The following is a 17,410-nucleotide window of genomic DNA, read 5'->3' on the forward strand; positions in this document are numbered from 1 at the left end:
AGCCCTGGTTTCCCCTATATGTTTGACCATTCTTTTATCACATACTGTATGATATGTTAGGGCTGGGCGATATGGCAAAATATATTATCACGATATTTTTTTCCATATTGATCGATATCGATATTTGTTACGATATATAATTTAATAATGCTGCCCGTTTGAAAAGTATACTGATAATAGTTGTTGAACTATATAGTTTATTAACATAAATAAATAACAATGCAAACATTTAACTGTGCAAACATGGATTGGTTGAGAATATATTTTGTTATAAAAGAATATTGATAAACTTTAAAGCTAAATGTTAACATTTTACTTATAGCAAACATGCTTTATCTGCCTTGACAAAACAATGCAAGTTAGCTTGCCTTGTAACTTATTATAAAATATAAAACTAAAAGCTGTGACTACAGTACTATCAGATCAAATTTACTTGGCAGGGCAGCAAACATTTCAAAATGTTTGTAGAGGTACAACAAATGTAAACAAGTGAACCACAAAGTCCCTGGCAGATTTAAGTACTTAACTGTCAGATAAATAAAATATGAATTGTGTACTGGTTTTAAATATCTCAAATGTTTTAGAGGTAGAAATCTGAGTAAAAAGTGCAAAATGTAAACATCGTAAACCAGTCACTATGCTACACCTTTTAGGTAGTGCTCATCATATCATATGAGAACGGAGTAACATTAACATGGGCCCGCATTTTCATACTCTCGGTGTGGTCGCTGGGATGGTACCTTTTCAGGTGACCGAAAAGGTTTGTTGTGTTTGCCGTCTTGGTTATCACCGACCGACGGCATATTTTGCAGACCGTATTTATTTGCGCGTCGTCGCTTTTCAGATATCTAAACCACTTCCATATAATTGACGTATTGTTACCTTTTTTGTCAACAATTTCCTCAGCTTTGGAAGATAGTTCGAGTTCACTTTCACCGTCGCTTTCGTGTTCGTCGTTTCCACTCATTTTTTCTTTACATTCACTTTCTTCAGCAGAGCACAAACAGTGCTCTGCTAGCAAATGGGCGTGTACTTAGACGCACAAGCCAAAATCTGCATTCTGACTGGCTGTTGTCCGTTTATTTCTGCTTTGTAATAGGCTGTTAGGTCTATCCATATCGAGTAAACATATCAAAAGTTTATCATCGTAGTCTAAATAAATATTATCGCGATGCCATATCGAGATCGTTTTATCGCCCAGCCCTATGGTATGTTATCATATACTTGTATTTACAACATTGTTTGCATTGTAATGTTCACTGAGACATCTTTAAACATATTCTGTGATTCTGAAAACTTAGTAAGCACCCTGACTGTATTGTAGTGTGTCAACATGACCACAAAGACCTTGCATCAAGGCAAAATCTTTACTAACAGTTCGGCATTACACATAGTGAATACTGTTTTTCCCCCTCAGATAGCTCAATTTGTTGAAAGGTTTTATGCAAAGAGAATACATAATGTGTGCTGCTGTACTGCATTGCAGAGAGATGGAGAGTGGTGAATATTAGACACGGACCTCGGGATCAGTGTGAGGTATGAGAGAACCTTGGCCAGAGCTTCTTCGGGAATGTCACTGAAAGCAGAGAATTCTGGGAGAGTAATGATGACACTAGAATCCTCCCCACGACCCCCTAAAACAAAAAAATATAAAATGATCACTTCTTCAGTCAAGGACATCAAGTTTAAGCTGTAAATGATCTCTAAAAGATCTCTAACTAGAAAGACAGAGTTGTCTGATATGTTGAGACATGTCCTCTTAAATTTGTTACTTTACATTTACAAAAATAATTTAAAGTTACAGAACACATTAATGACCAGAAGATATTCAGAACTGAAAGACACACCTGATAAAAAGGCCACTTGTTTTTCAATATAGCCAGCCACCTCCTTCAAACTCACAGGGACTGTAACCTCTGAGGATATAATAAAGATATATCATACATTAAAAAATAAATAAATACAAATATTTAAGTCATGATGCTGTGAGTTTGTGTGGCTTTGTCACAAATACATTTGCCAAAGCAATGCAGTCCTGCTATGGCATAATTTCAGGGACAGCACCACCCAGTGATCACATGTGCAAACAGCAAGAACCTGTCATTTAGATCAGTATTCCCGAACCTTTTTTCTGCCACAGCACACTTTTTACGACAAAAAAATGATACGGCACACGGGGCCAGTTCTAGGAATGGGCTCACCCAATCAAACATTTGGGATACAGTTAAGTAAAAAAAAATTTTAAATCCCAATTTGTGCATTGGTTAAAAGCAATATGGGGGCGGGCTGTGTGTTGCAAACACTGAGAGTAGGCTGTAGACTGCCCAACCAATCACAAAACAGCACCAGAAATGTGTAGTGTTTTTCTATTTTTGTCATTAACCGTAAGCAACGACACTCTCAAGAAGCGGTCCAGAGAATCCGAGACGTTACGCGAGCGAGAACGGTAATAAGAGATATTTTTTGTGTCATGTACAGGTTTTTAGATCCAATATAGAAGCCTGGGGTTGTCTCAGTGTGTGTGACCATGTGTCTGCTGTTAATGTATCACAGGCTCCCTCTTATCAAATATCTCCTTCCACATCAGCTACCCAAATCACACTGCGGGGTTTCGTGAAGTTCTGGACCTGAATTATAAGGTCTATGCGGGATGGATTTTTCAGACCCGCTCCAGAGAGATTATGTCCCACTCCCGCAAAAATAGATGTGCTATGTAATATTGCATAATATTATGCAAATTTCACGTTTTGTCTCGCTCCCGACCGCAAAAGCCTGCAGGTGGTGGTCTGCGCGAATTGTCCAGCCCCACTCCCGTAAGATTCTGTTCCATATCTATTTTTGTTACAATTCCCATACGAAAAAAACAGGTATAGAGAGAGAGAGCGAGAGAGAGAGAGAGAGAGAGAGAGAGAGAGAGAGAGAGAGCGTTTTGTTAACACTAACATCGCCAAATATCTGATTGACCTTTGGTTGCTTTCAAAGTTTTGTTTGACTAAGGGATTTTCTACTGATGGAGCACAAAGAAGAGTTTGTATGAATCAACACTGCGCCTGTAAATCATAATTTTTTGTTGTTGCTCTTGCACAATAGACAGATAACACTCTGTACCTTAAATACACGAAATACATCAATTTTATTTTTTAAATAGATTTATGTTTATATTTTGCAGGAGTCACGTGGGTAATTTCTCCCGTTCCCGCGCACACATCATCCCGCACCTGCTCTTCTTAATCAAAACTTGTCCCGCACTGCACTGTTGTGGGACGCTTTCTTCTGGTTCCATGTTGTTCCGGACCGTAATATGGAAGATTCCTGAGAAATGCAATCTTGTAGTTCCACCTGTTTGCTCCAGAGGGCAGTAATTGAAATTTCAGCTGTGTGGCAACGGCGCAGTTTATACACTGAACAAAACAACCATACAGCAGACAGAACAACACAAACATGCATCACGTTCTTGTGTTCAAAACACTTGATGGAGCGCAAATTCGAACTAAGAGATCTCAATATGTATTCTAAGTATTAAACTATATTTAACTTGACACAGTGACCTATACATTTGATGTTTATGACGCAACGTACCCGAGACGCTACACAAGCATGTCTGACACAGGTATAAATTGACGGGTCCTTAAACAAGCTCTCATAATAAATCTCCAACTGATTGACAAATTCACTTGTGAAATGAATTGCTGTGAACTGTGTGCCAATGATTGGCTAATGTTCAATAATATGATAGCAAACAATACATTGTTTTCTAAAGCCGCGTTTTGTATTGTCTTAACAATGATGAACTCTTCTGCCACAAGAATGTAATGCATTTTAATTATCTGAATATATATATATATATATAAATGTAAAAAAGTTAAGACAATCACTGCTCCACGAAAAAATATTCTGGGGATATTTTATTTAAAGAATAATCTAAAAGCAACAATTCTAGCTATTTTAGTGATTCAAGTTTACAAATGTGCAGAATTAGCTGCAAAAATAAAAAGTATTTTGGTGAGGCTTGCTTCTGTTTCACAAATTTGTTCAATTTTATTAACTGATAAGTTCAGTGGCCCCTTTTGGAAATGTCACTAGGTGGCGACAAATGAGAATCTTATGTGCTATGAGCGAGTCAGTGAATAATTTTGAGTCGTTCATGACCAAAATTTACCAAAATACTTTATAGTGTTTAAGTATTAAAAGAACAAAGCGGATCTATAGTCTTCCTTCAGACTGAGCATTATTTTTCATTCAAAAAGACAACAATAATAGTTTAATAATAGTGAGTTTCAATAACGTCCTTGCCTTCTCCTTTATTAAAACTTGCATGGCTACAAATCTACTGACTTCAGTATAAGAATTATAAACACAAAGCAGATCTATTGTATCATTTTCTACAGTAGCCTATTTAAACTGCTGAGCATGGCTTTTATCAGATAAGACCACAATAAGACAAATAATAATAATTTTGAGTTTCAATAATGTTCTTTCGTTATTGTAAAGTGCATTTCACATGACAAGAGTTGCAGAAAGCGTCACAGAGGGGGATTTTATGAGTTTGCCACGTAAAAAAATGGGAGGTGTGCACAGGTGTGTTGTGACATGTATTTGGAAGAGAGGCAAAAAGCTTGCAGTTGCTATAATAGCACAAAACTGTAAATTTATCTGAAAGGTGAGGAGTTTGGATCCCTGAAATTATATATATATTTTTTTCATGGAATTTTATAATTTTCCACAGCACACCTCACAATCTTTCTTGGCACACTACGTATGGCACAGTTGTTGGGAAACACTGATTTAGAGTGCTTTATAAAATGCATGAGTTTTGTATTGTTAAAAGACTCCTGAAAGAAATTGACAAGATCATTAGCGAGACAGAAACACTAAGTGTAATGCATTCATGACTGCAGAGCCGTTAGAATGGACTGTAGCCAGAGATGGAGTAGTCTACAACATCATATAGACTGAGAACAGGCTGAAGGCAGTTCAGTTTCTTCTGAGACTTGTCTTATGCCACAATACACTAAGGGGAGGCTGAGAATAGATAATGTGTTCAAATGTCATACTGAACCAGCATTGGTTCAGTCTCCAGTGACTTCACAATGAACTCACTTCCTGTGTCTGCAACAGATACACAGAATGCCATACAGGAAATTGATTATTTTCATGTTCCAGTAACATAGAAGTTCCAGAGCTCTTTCTTTTACTATAAAGCACCATCAGTATTATATGTAAAGTGATAATAAATAAAAGGATATGCTGATATTCTAATAAAAAGAGTTTACACTATATTATTAAGTGTGTATAGAATACAATTTAATACAATGTTCAAAAAGAAGACATAACACAATGTGTCAGTCTAGACTCTTAGTTGATGTGTGAAATGTGATGTGTGAAAACAAGGTATTCTCATTAACCAATGCTTATCTTTTTCTTTTTCCACCGTAGTAAATAATGAATGCTGACTGTTAAAGTTTAATGAAACTCAGACAGATACAATAATGTATTGTTGAAACAGTGTGGCTGGAGCAGAGACGTTTAAGCCCAGATAGCATTAACATCTGCGTGAATTAAGTCACACCTGGACTGAATATTTGATACAACTTAAGCAAGTTCCAATGTTACTGATCTGATTCTCCAGCCAGGTTATCATTTAGATTCAGTTCGTTTAACTAAAAATCTAAAGCTCTGAGCTTAAGTGCTAATATATAAAAATAAATACAAAAGTTATGGTCAGTACAATGAGTGTTTGAGTGCAGATATATTAACAGTTAACAAAAATAAAGTGAGATGAAACATTAATGAATAATAATAATTCCTTACATTTATATAACTGTTTTCTAGACACTCAAAGCACTTTACATAGTACAGGGGGAATCTCCTCAACCACCACCACCATTGTGGAGCATCCACCTGGATGATGTGACGGCAGCCATAGTGCGCCAGTACGGCCACCACACACCAGCTATTGGTGGAGAGGAGAGAGTAGAGTGATACAGCCAATTAATGGAAAGGGATTATTAGGAGGCCATGGTTGAGAAGGGAATTTGGGCAGGACACTGGGGTTACACCTCTACTCTTTACGAGAAGTGTAATACCTAATATCCCTAATACCTCTTCTAGCAGCAACCTTAGTTTTCCCCAGGAGGTCTCCCATCCAGGTACTGGCAAAAATGCAATTTATATAATTTTCCACTACTTTTTTTTTTTTTAATCATATGTTTATTGAGTTTGTAATGTAACCAAGAGTTTTAAAATATTTGCTTGAGTCCTCTGTTTATTATTCCATGCCATGCAAATTAATCAGAAACCCCTACATTGCCACCCTGACACTGTGTTAACATTAGCCAATGGGTCTCTCCTGAAACAATACACACCCCTTACACTCCTTTAAGGGTGCATTCAGAGATAATGGCCATAGTCTGCGTATAATAAACACACCGTGGTATTTCATGTGAGTCATTCAAGTGAGCATGTATAGCTCAGATGAAGAGCTTCTCTAAAATAAATCTGTAGTAATCTGTTATTAATAATTAATAACTGTTATTAATGCCAGTACTAATATTTAGTTTTTTGTTTTCATATGGAAGATAAATAAAAGCATAATGCTTGCTTAGGAAGGTTTGCGGTTTTGGAACATAATGGATGTGATTTGAAAAAACTATAATGATATTCTCCTATGCTGTCTATTTCCAAATTCAGAGCATGTGTAGGCCTACATAATAAGTTCAACTGTACAAACATTTTTGAGGTCAGTAGGTATTTTTACTAAACTGGCTTGAGTGTTAAGAGGATTAGTCGGCTGAGGTTTTACTAAACATTTATTGCTAGAATTACTGCACCGGGAGCCAGTAGCCAGCTTGGATTAATGTTGATAGAGTGGCCACAAAAATATTTTGACACTTCAGCTACACCTAACGTGGCTTATGTATGAATGTCACTGCAATAAAAAAGTGATTTATTTGAAAGAAGTATAGCACAAGTACACATTTTACAAAAAGGAGATTGTTAGGTTAAAATTGAGACCAAGTTCTGAGAAAAAGATCTAGCATAATTTGAAGAGGGTCTGTGGTTTAATATTTTGTTATCCATGAAAATCTTGCATTTTTAAGTGTGGTTTAAATGTCCAAATGGTTGGCATTGGGGCCACTGGTACTACAAATCTGACCTTGAATTAAATTAATTAATTATATTCAACTATCTCAAAATTAAAAACTGCCAGTAGATCAGAGTATGTAATTCTCCCTATGTTACACATGGTGGTATTTACTGTAGTGGTACTTTTCATAATTTAAACGGATTATAAATTAAATAAGTTATCAATTATTCCTATTTGTTATTGTCATCTAACCAGTTCTGAAATCATCTTGAATTTCAAAGCAATATCCACATGATTTGTGCATTTCCCTAATATTTGCATGTTTTTACATATGCACATAAATATGTAAATAGCGGTATGCAGTGAGTTTGTGGGAATAAAAGGGAGAGAGTCCACAATACAGGATTAACTACACAGATCGTTCAATAACCTCTGCAGCATGTCCTATCCAAAATAGCTTACCATACAACAGCTTTGAGTTCAGATTCAGATACACTTCATCACAAAATATCACATGATTTTTCAGATCAAGTAAATTAAGTTTTTCCTTTGTGTTCAATATGCTGAATACAAACATTTCTTAGACCTAAGATTAAAAAGTGTTCACAATGACTCTGTGTTAGAGTACACTGATGTTGTTTTCATCTGTACTCTGGGCCTGGCCTGAGAGGAATAGCTCTCATATTACACTTGCATCATTACAACGTAATAAACAAACACCTTTAACACACAGAGCGGACTCTCAAAAGCACACAAAAACTCAACCCCAACATAGGGACGGGTACCAAAAATCTGAGTCACACTGCCAGTGTTAATCCTATTACACTGACTTTGAGGAAACACCCTGATAAACAGAGGAACAATGAAGTAAATATACATCACATCGTAAAATCCAGCCTTTTAGTTGTAGATTTGTTTCTGCATAAAGGCTGAGGAAAGAGAACAGGGTCTAAAAATGAAGATGCTGAGTCATGATCTGAAGAAAAATGGAGAGTAAGAGAGCAGGGCAGGGGGTAAATATCTGCTCCTTCCTGTGTCTTTTAGTGACCACTTAGTCACCTGGACAGTACTTTCATCTTCAAATCTTACTATATGAAAAAGGGTTTAACAATGTGGAATTCTATTGGATGGTTGTCGAGAACAAATGCATATTTCATTATGAAAATAGTTTGACAAAACTGACAAGATATGTAAATAAAAGCAGATGATCAAATCTAGATTATGGATAAAACCCCTTTGAGTTATAAATAGAATGCATAATCCTTGCAATACTGTAGGAAAACCCTTTTCTCCTCTATGAAATCCATTAATCAACCAACAATATGAAAATCATGTGAATCCTTGCTCCGTTATAAGAAAGTGGTTGTCTAATAGATCCTTCAGTGTTACCCAATGTGTATGTACTGAATGATCAAATGGCTGTATATACTCACGTTGCAGTGTGCTCTCTAGCTCAGAGCCGGCCTGCAAAAGGTTGTAATAGCCCTCCATGTCTTTTTGGGGCTCCTGAGGAGAGACCGAGCCCATGCCTTGGCTGTTTCTCAGGGAGTAGTGCCTTAACTCTAGGCCTGCCATGCCCTCACATCCCAATCCACCCAGGTTCCATATCTCTACCTCCACAGCAAAGATCCCAGGTGATGATTCACTTCACTTTGCAGTGTATCAAGACTCTCCGAGTCACCTTGAGCAGGAGCAAGTGCATCCGAAAACTCCAGCAGCACAGACCTCCCACTAGAGGAAACAGTATCCGGAAATATATACAGCAAATAGCCTGCTGTAGCCGATAGTGGCACTGCAATAACACATCTCAGCTTACAAAAAGCAACACACAAACAGATACAGAAGGGAGGGGCAGAGAGGCTGATGTTGTCCTTTCAAAAAACTGTATCAGCTTACAAGGGTTTCCTGTTCATGATGCAGGCGTTCAGCCCCTTAAAAACACACCACACTCCCTCTGGCAACAAAGTCCTGACTCTTTCTTTCTGTCTTTGGTGAGAGTGCGTCAGTTCTGCATCACTGTAAAGCTCAGTCTATTGACACTCTGCCAACTCCCTCCCCATTGACTTTTCCCTACTCTGGAGTTCAGACTCCACCCCTTGCTGAATTCCCCTCTCCTCATTGGTCAGCTTTCCCCACAGGCAGTGGCTTACATCTCTCCATTCTCCCTTCACTGCTGTAATAGACTTCTGCATGCTATTTTGAACCCATTCTCACCCTGACTTGCTTTGTAATACTCACACACACTTGTTCTGTCTCTCTCACACACACACACACACACACACACACACACACACTTTTCTCTGATTATCACTATTGAAAGACTATTCAAAACTATTTTCCTTCCAAGCAAAAAAGGTTTCATTGTTCAGAATACAGGCAAGCATGATGTGTGGGGGAAAAATGCAGAAAGACAGTCATGAATAAGAGGCATTGTTGTCAAAGCAAGCACTATTTATACTTCTACAACCACATTATACTCATGGAGCATTGATGATTTGAAATAAAATATGCCATTATCATTTATTTTGGTGTAATTGGCATTACCAGCAGTGATAGGAGATCCTCCTATACTTTATAAAAATATGTTAAACAATATTTTTACATTTTTGAAAATATTTTTACATACTGTTTGAACTTGTATCAATATAGACTATATGAACTTAAAGCAACACAAGTTATAACAATTTTGAAAAACAGACATGGTGGCCACTAAGTGCACCAAAAGCATACACCAATCAGCCACAACATTAAAACAACCTGCTTAATATTGTGTAGGTCTCCCTCGTGCCAACAAAACACCACAATTTTACAGAGCACTTATCAGAGTTATTTCTTTAACTGCTGATCTCCTGGGATTTTCATGCATAATTTTATACGACAATAAAACGTCCAGCAAGAGGTAGTTCTGTGAATGGAAATGCCTTCCTGATGAGAGAGGTCAACAGAGAATGGCCAGACTGGTTTGAACGGACAAAGTCTACCGAAACTCAGATAACAACGCTGTACAATTGTGGTGAGAAGAATATCATCTCAGAATACTATTCTGAGATGCGGGTTGGCACTGATTTGGTGGCACAAGAGGGACCTACACAATATTAGGCAGGTGGTTTTAATGTTGCAGCTGATCAGTGTAGTTTCCCTTACACATACATATAATCTTCAACCTAAAATCTTGTAAATGAGAAAAAATTACATGTCAATGTAATGTACTCTATTCCGATTGGTTAATAGCACCATCCGGCAGTCAAATATTTCTAAATAATGGCCACACATAGGGGGGATAAACGGACATTTCACCAGTCATCTTTTCTTCTCGTATCACTCGGTGATCTCTAAAGTAAAATTATTTTAAAATCAAATCAATCTTTCATGTCCATTAATTTACTTATTTGTTAAGAATTCATGTAATAAATGGAATGAGCAGTCAAACGTCAACTTTCACAATATAAACGGCAACAGATCTCTGATGCAAACCGGAGGTGGAATTCAGGTGACTTTTTCTTCTCTAATGAGATTTTCAACTCAAATCAATATTTCATGTCCATTTATTAATTTGTTTCACAAGTAGCCATGTAATAAGCAGATTAGTGTACTGTACAGTCAAGACAGTCTTTATCTCAAAGTAAACCCCATTACGGAGAAACAACCTGATCAGCCTATCAGGGTTTATTTTGAAATAATGACTGGCTTACTTTAGATGGAATATTTGTACTTTTAATAATTAATTTATCTTCCAGTCAAACTGTTTAAATTAATTTCTTATGGCAAAAAGTTGACCATACATTCTGGCAAGTAAGTGCTCCAAAAACATTTTCCATTCATTTAAATTTTAAACTAAAATCTTGAAATTAACAATGTTAATATTATTTGTCTACGACTTATTTATAACACACATATGCTCATCAGTTTTTGGGTAGTGAGAATACGGTGGCAAATTTTGCATACAAGCGATATCTGACATCTATGTGTCTGTGTTTGTGTGTGTGTGTTTAGAGATACTTCAGAGAAAAGATGAAGTAAAAGTAATCCCAGACACAAGTTTTGTTCAAAACAGCTTTTATTAAAGAAAGAAGTTTGAAATAGACTGGTCTTAAGAGGTACATTCAGATCAGATGGGCCTGAGGGACATGAAGGCTGACTGTGTTAATGCTTGATTTAAACACATGCCAGCCCTCCCTTAATCTCCACAATCAAGCAGCCTTTCTCAGCTTTTTTTTTTTTTTTTTTTTTGTTGTTTTTGATGTTTTCATTTTCTTACAAAAAGTGGCTCAAAAAAGTTTAATTAAAAATACAATCAAACCTATTTTCTTTTTCTTACATATTCAGGCAACATGAGAATCCAAGTATTATCATAAGCTTTGAAAATAGCATATCTGAAGTCATTAAAGGTCTGTTTGGAAATGTCAAACATTGCAGGCAAGTTCTGTTTACCCCTTCCAATCTGAATTGAACAAACATATTCATACTTGTGTGAGTGTGTATGTGCCCTCCAGGGCTCAGTCCAGTGGTTAGTGGTCACCCATGCACAGGAAAAGAAAAAAATATGTTGGATTTGTTTACGCGGAAACATCACCACAACAAATCTTACCGATTTGTCACCTATACAATTCAAAATCAGTGAATGTAAAAAAAGCTCTGATATGCAACATATCATCTGAAAAGCTGATACATGGTGAAAACAGAAATTAACAGTTGGCCTGGCGGTTACACAGAGCTGTGATACAGCTGGAATAACCCACAACCCTGAGTGGGAGCTGAGCTTAAGATGCTTGGCATCATGACACAGTCAGAGGTCTAACACACCACTTTCCCATGGATAATCCACACACACATTCACACACAGTTAAAATAGTTCAAGCTGGAATGGAGGACCTTCCAAATTGGAATTGTTTATAAGACAAACATTAGTATTGTAATTTGCCCAATTAATCAGAGAACATGCTAGACAACAATTTCGGGCAACAAGCATAGAAAAGAACCGAAATCATTTATATTAAAGGGATATTCGATATCAGCTGCATTCATACCACATATGCGAGGTGCTGATCTTGGACTAGCACCTCACATATGCTGATCTTGGACTAGACCAGAGATTGATCATAGAAATAGAGCCAAGAGCTGCTGGTCTAAAGGATCTCCTCAGGCTTTCAGAACATAAAAAAAAAACAATCTGTTCAACAGCAGACTGCACAAGCAAAAATCAATTAGCACAAGCTGACAATATACAGTATAACAATTCAAGAATTGAAAGAAATATTTCTTGACAAAAATATAACATTTGTGAGTTTAATTACAAGGTACAATAAATATGTAAAATAGAATTATATAGTCAAGATAAGACAAAATAAAGCAATTATAATCCAAAAAGTGATTCAAACCATGGCACATAGAAATGGAATGTCTTTAGAAGCACAAAGCAGAATGAAAATATTATCCCCCCTCCTAACTACTTTACTTGCAAAAGGAGGCAAACATGACTGGAGTTCCTCATTTTACCAACCTAAGCTCAACTTCTTCATGGACTCATAAGTGAATATGTTTATAAAAGTGAAGTGTGATCATGTGTGGGTGCGACAGCGTGTTTGGTATGTGACTTGAGCATTAAATACTGGCTTGGTACACAACAATGACACATTCAATAAAAATGCCACAAAGGAGAGTGGAGAAAGTATAATTTCTCATGTCTCTACAGTGAGCAGCAGAGGATTATTTCTGACTCCCTCAGCAATATGCAATTACATTTGCCTTGAAGATTAATCTTGCTGTGTGCTTAGTGGCACATATTCATTTACAGGGGGAGGGGGGTCTATTTGAAGACCAGCTAGTCTGCTTCAATGGAATCGTTTTTGGCTTCAAGCTAAATTATCCACTTTTTTTCCACTAGCACATGTTAAATTTGTAATCCAACTGTAAACTGATCTCTGTTTCAAGAGAGTAACACTGAGAGACTTTGACAGTACAAACTGATTTTCTGTGCGTCTTCCTTTCACACCATCCCTGCATGCACACAAGCGCACAGATTTGTTAGGAAATGCCTAGTGTCTATTCCAGAACTCCATACGATTCTACACACAGCATGTTGTTGAAAGGCAGCTTTTATACCCATAGGGTCAAGGCCCTCAGTGCAGCATCTTATAGAGCTCACATTTAGGGATCTTAAATAGCTACATATTACAAAACTCTAAATTACAATTTGGACTTGGGATTGTACCTCATTACGGAGTGATTATAAAAGGGCCAGTAAAAGAAATCTAAAAGAATCCAAAGAGCATGTTGATGGTAGAAAGTGGCATTAATGGAATTATCCTTCATGCAAGAGAACCAACAAAGACAGAACCAGGTAGAATGTGGATTTTGGTACATCCTGACACAGTTTAGCGCAACTGACAACTTAGCTAACAATATATTCATCCCAACAGCAATAAATACGTAGGTATGGCAGTACGGTGGGGTAAAAAACTTAACTGATGTGAGTAGTCATTCATAAACAGGATAGAAAATGTGTTGGGACTGATGTCATATTCTTGTGGAAACATGCTAAGGTTAAGAGGCTTGGGGAAGGGTGAGAAGAGGACGCAAAAAGTGGAATTAAAGCTAGAGTGCTGGACAAGGCCAGGTCTGAGCAGTTTAAGTTGGTTCCATTGTCATGTTTATCTTTTGGCAGGCAGAAGGAGGGGCAGTCTCCCTGGTGGATATTAGTGCCCCTTCAGTAGTCTTAACTCATGGCTGTCCCTGCCCATCAGTATCGCTCCTTCAGATGTTTGTAGGATAGGGGTGTGACAGCAGCCATCTGTGGTGGACCAAAACACACACACACACACACACACACACACACACACACACACACACACACACACACACACACACACACACACACACACACAAGTTAGTAACTAATTATTTAACAGGTGTAAAGAAGAGTTTGATCAAGGTTTGAATAAAATCTATAATGTTAAGTGTTTTAAGTTTATCTCTTATTTGGTTAATCAGAAAAATCTCAAGATCTACACACAAACCCGGAAAATTATGTATGCAACACAAACAACAACAACCCAAATCAAACCAAACTGTTCTGCACCCAAGAACCATCTTAATCAGAAAAGGATCTGGCTGACAGGTGTGATAAATAAAAACTGATTTGAATCCAGGTTACAGGAATTTTCTAGGTTCAAAACCAGTGAAACGGTCGCAAATTTATGGCATACTGTCAATTACCAAAGACAATAGTTTGACTTGTCAGGAGTTTAAAAGAAAATAGTTGTAAAAATTTAATTTGCAAAACATTTGCAAAAAAGGCATTCCAGAGGACTTAAGGTGCAGTCTCACTACACTTCACACACCATTCACTCCCATTTAAACGCATTTGAATTCAGGATTTCGGAAACGTAAGCTCATGCGAAACAATTAGCATTTTGCTGTTTACTAACCATCGTTCACAAATTTACCCTATGAATCTGGATGTGAGAAGACATATTACCATAAGATCGAAAATTCACTCTACCTTGTATCACCCTGAAGGGGTTAATTTTGCGATTACAATTGGCTGACTGTACATTATCCCACTTAATTCATGGCTAATAACAAAAAAAATAATTGTAATTATGCAATTATGTGACAAGACTACTTGCCAAACATTGTTTTGGGTTGAAATTCTTTAATTTGCTTACATTGAGACTGCACAGTGATCCGAAAAGCAGAAAAGATGGCTCAGATCCCCGGATGAGCAGTCTGATACGGGAAGGTGCAGTTGTTACAGAGAAATATCAGACCGCTAGATTGTGCCATAGACCAATCAGAATAGAGTATTTCAGAGAACCATGTAATAAATGTTTTATCATACTAGCTTTCTCTTAACACATATATTTGTATAGTCTTTGGCTTTACTTTCAAAACAGACTGCCCAGCAATGTCTAGCTCCATAGACATCCATGGAAAGTGCATTACTGCAAACATGATTTATATATTTTCTTTTATACAAACATAAGAACAAGTCAAAATGATTTTCTGCGGTAACGGAAACATGCTGTTGATAGCTTAACCAGTATTGAACCCAAAACATTCCTTTAGGATCAGGCCAAGCACTTTACCTGACTGAGTGAGTCGAGGAATCCTCTGATAGCTGAGAAGAACAGAAGAGCATGTTTAATGCTGGTGAGAACTTCCTGTCTACATCCCCAGTCATAACTTATTATATACCAAATATATGAATAATATAAACCAAATTATAGAGCAAACTGACCCCCAGTAAAGCACAGGCAAACATGTGAAACAAACATAACAGCATGCAGAATGCAAAGCTTTAGTTGAATTTAGTGGAACGATCACTTGAACCTAAATTAATATTATGGATGAAGGTTAGGGAGCTCTTAGGTTGAACAACTATCATGGTCAAAAAAACAAAAAACAATTCCAAATTACAACCTCAACCACAGCACGCACAACACCCACCCCCAGCGAACGACACAAGACCACCAACATTACACTGCAGTTTCAATGGAAGCATTACATAAAACAACCACACTCATGTTTTCAAACACACACACACACAGGATGAGGAGATAAAACACAACAACACAGAGGACTGGTTTAGTCGGTTAATAAGGTTCTGCTCAATCACAGGTTACCTGAGGAGCACATGCAAGGCATAATGGGGTCGGAGCTTCCCCTGGCAGGCTGAAAGGATCATTTAATATTTAATCTTTATTTTGCTGCCATTTGCCCTCAACCATGTACAGCCAATAAAGCGCAATAAAGCTGTCTGTGTTTCTGGAAATATTTTACCCATTTATTTTAGCATTGGGATTTCATAAATTGTCCACAAAAGAGTTGTAAGCCATATACCAAACCAAACAGATTTGGGGTGAATAAATTATTATTATTATTTTTTTTTTAAATAAATCACAAAATTTGTTTTTGAGGCAAAAAGTAAAGACCCATGAGAACGAATTATGTAAATGAAAGAAAAATTATGAGAAATAATAAAACTATTGATTTAAGGTTGTTGATTACAAGTATAGTAACAATATATTTAAAGTTTATTTAAAATATTCAGATATGTACAAATAAATACACTAAGTATTTTAAGGGTAAAGGGAGAACTCGCTAACATCATTCGCAGTGCATCATTTGAGTGGGCGACAATCCTATGCACCTTTTGTGGGCTTTCTTGGCTGTGGCTCTCTGATTCGTGAAGCTTTCTCTGATGGACCATGGGTAATGTAGTTGTTTACCAGAAATTGCGCCATCAAACATGAGGTTTAAACAGTGAAGCTGAAATAGAGAAGACTGATGGCTTCAACTGAAGCATACTGTCCCATCAATGAACAAACTTGGAGAGCAAGGTAGGTCTCTCTTTAAAGGTTTACAAGTCGTCATTGAAAATCAATTTGTCTATTGTAAAAATGAATGGGATTTGTACTTCTGGGACCAGATTGTTGCGCTCTATATCAATTAATTGATTTTGTTAATAAAGCAGATACAACACACCATACAATTTTAAAAAGTAAATTTTTTAGCTTTGGTTCAATCTCTATAAAAGATGCATAACTAACTTAATTTTAATGACAAGTTTAGTTCCGCATTTGAATTGGGCGCTTTACACTGTTAGCTCATGTACAGTACAGACAACGAAAGGATCAAGAGACTACATTTTGCTTAGTGCAAAAGTAGGGTTCCTGGGAGTAAAAATCCCATTTAAGATCTCTACAGAGATTTTAAGCAATAATGTATAAACCTTTTAAAAGATATCTACAGTGAATTCAGACTAAGGTTGTTAATTGACGGTACATGCTTCTGTAGAGGCCATGAGTCATCTTCATTAAAAACGTGTCCTAGTGAAGAACCACATCACCCACAACCTTAAAGGAAGATCCACTGACCAGAGAAGATGACATTACCATGGAAACGGGTACACAGATGAGAGGACTTCTTGTAGGCTAAACTAGGATAGCTAGGTAATATTAGCTAGTTACCTACCTAATGTTAGGTAATATGGGTTGTTGTAGTGGACATCGTTATTTAAAACGTTTTGAAATGCCTATGGAGAAAATGAATGGGAAAGATCTTTCCAGAACCAAGTCTACTGAAAAAGTAGGTGGCCACTGCTGATGTGCTGTTGTGATTCCATGTTTTTTTTTTCCATGTCAGAGACTAAATGTCTTTTAGCCAACCTGCATGAGGTTATCCTGGGCTAAGGATAATTTCAATAGCAGAAATAAAAAGCATGACTGAACCAAAGGTGAGAAACTGCACTGGCTGGGAGATCCCTTGCAAAATCCCTTGTGGAGGACTAAGAGCACACAATGGGGGCTCTAAAGGTCTAAG

At 37.0% G+C, this 17,410-nt stretch overlaps 2 protein-coding genes across 5 annotated transcripts in view; both read right to left on the reverse strand.

Annotated features, from left to right (window-relative positions):
* The window catches only part of LOC127663099 (proto-oncogene DBL-like), a 38,227-nt gene extending 29,146 nt beyond the window's left edge, over positions 1 to 9,081 (reverse strand). Inside the window, exons 1-3 of the mRNA XM_052154531.1 lie at positions 8,521 to 9,081; positions 1,848 to 1,916; positions 1,520 to 1,634 (exon numbers count right to left, since the gene is read on the reverse strand). Of these exons, the coding sequence (XP_052010491.1) occupies positions 1,520 to 1,634; positions 1,848 to 1,916; positions 8,521 to 8,662 (326 nt within the window). The 5' untranslated portion in view covers positions 8,663 to 9,081. The remainder of the gene's footprint in view (positions 1 to 1,519; positions 1,635 to 1,847; positions 1,917 to 8,520) is intronic.
* A 2,045-nt stretch (positions 9,082 to 11,126) lies between these two features.
* Positions 11,127 to 17,410, reverse strand: part of LOC127663098 (phospholipid-transporting ATPase IG-like) — a 91,251-nt gene continuing 84,967 nt past the window's right edge. For 2 of the 4 annotated variants that reach the window (XM_052154529.1, XM_052154527.1), the window contains 2 exons: positions 15,175 to 15,206; positions 11,127 to 13,877 (listed from right to left, as the gene is read on the reverse strand). In XM_052154529.1, the coding sequence (XP_052010489.1) occupies positions 13,841 to 13,877; positions 15,175 to 15,206 (69 nt within the window). In that variant the 3' untranslated portion in view covers positions 11,127 to 13,840. The remainder of the gene's footprint in view (positions 13,878 to 15,174; positions 15,207 to 17,410) is intronic. The other 2 variants (XM_052154528.1, XM_052154530.1) reach the window with 2 other exon arrangements.

This window comes from Xyrauchen texanus, chromosome 23, assembly GCF_025860055.1.
Source record: "Xyrauchen texanus isolate HMW12.3.18 chromosome 23, RBS_HiC_50CHRs, whole genome shotgun sequence".
In the NCBI taxonomy this organism is placed as follows: Eukaryota; Metazoa; Chordata; class Actinopteri; order Cypriniformes; family Catostomidae; genus Xyrauchen; species Xyrauchen texanus.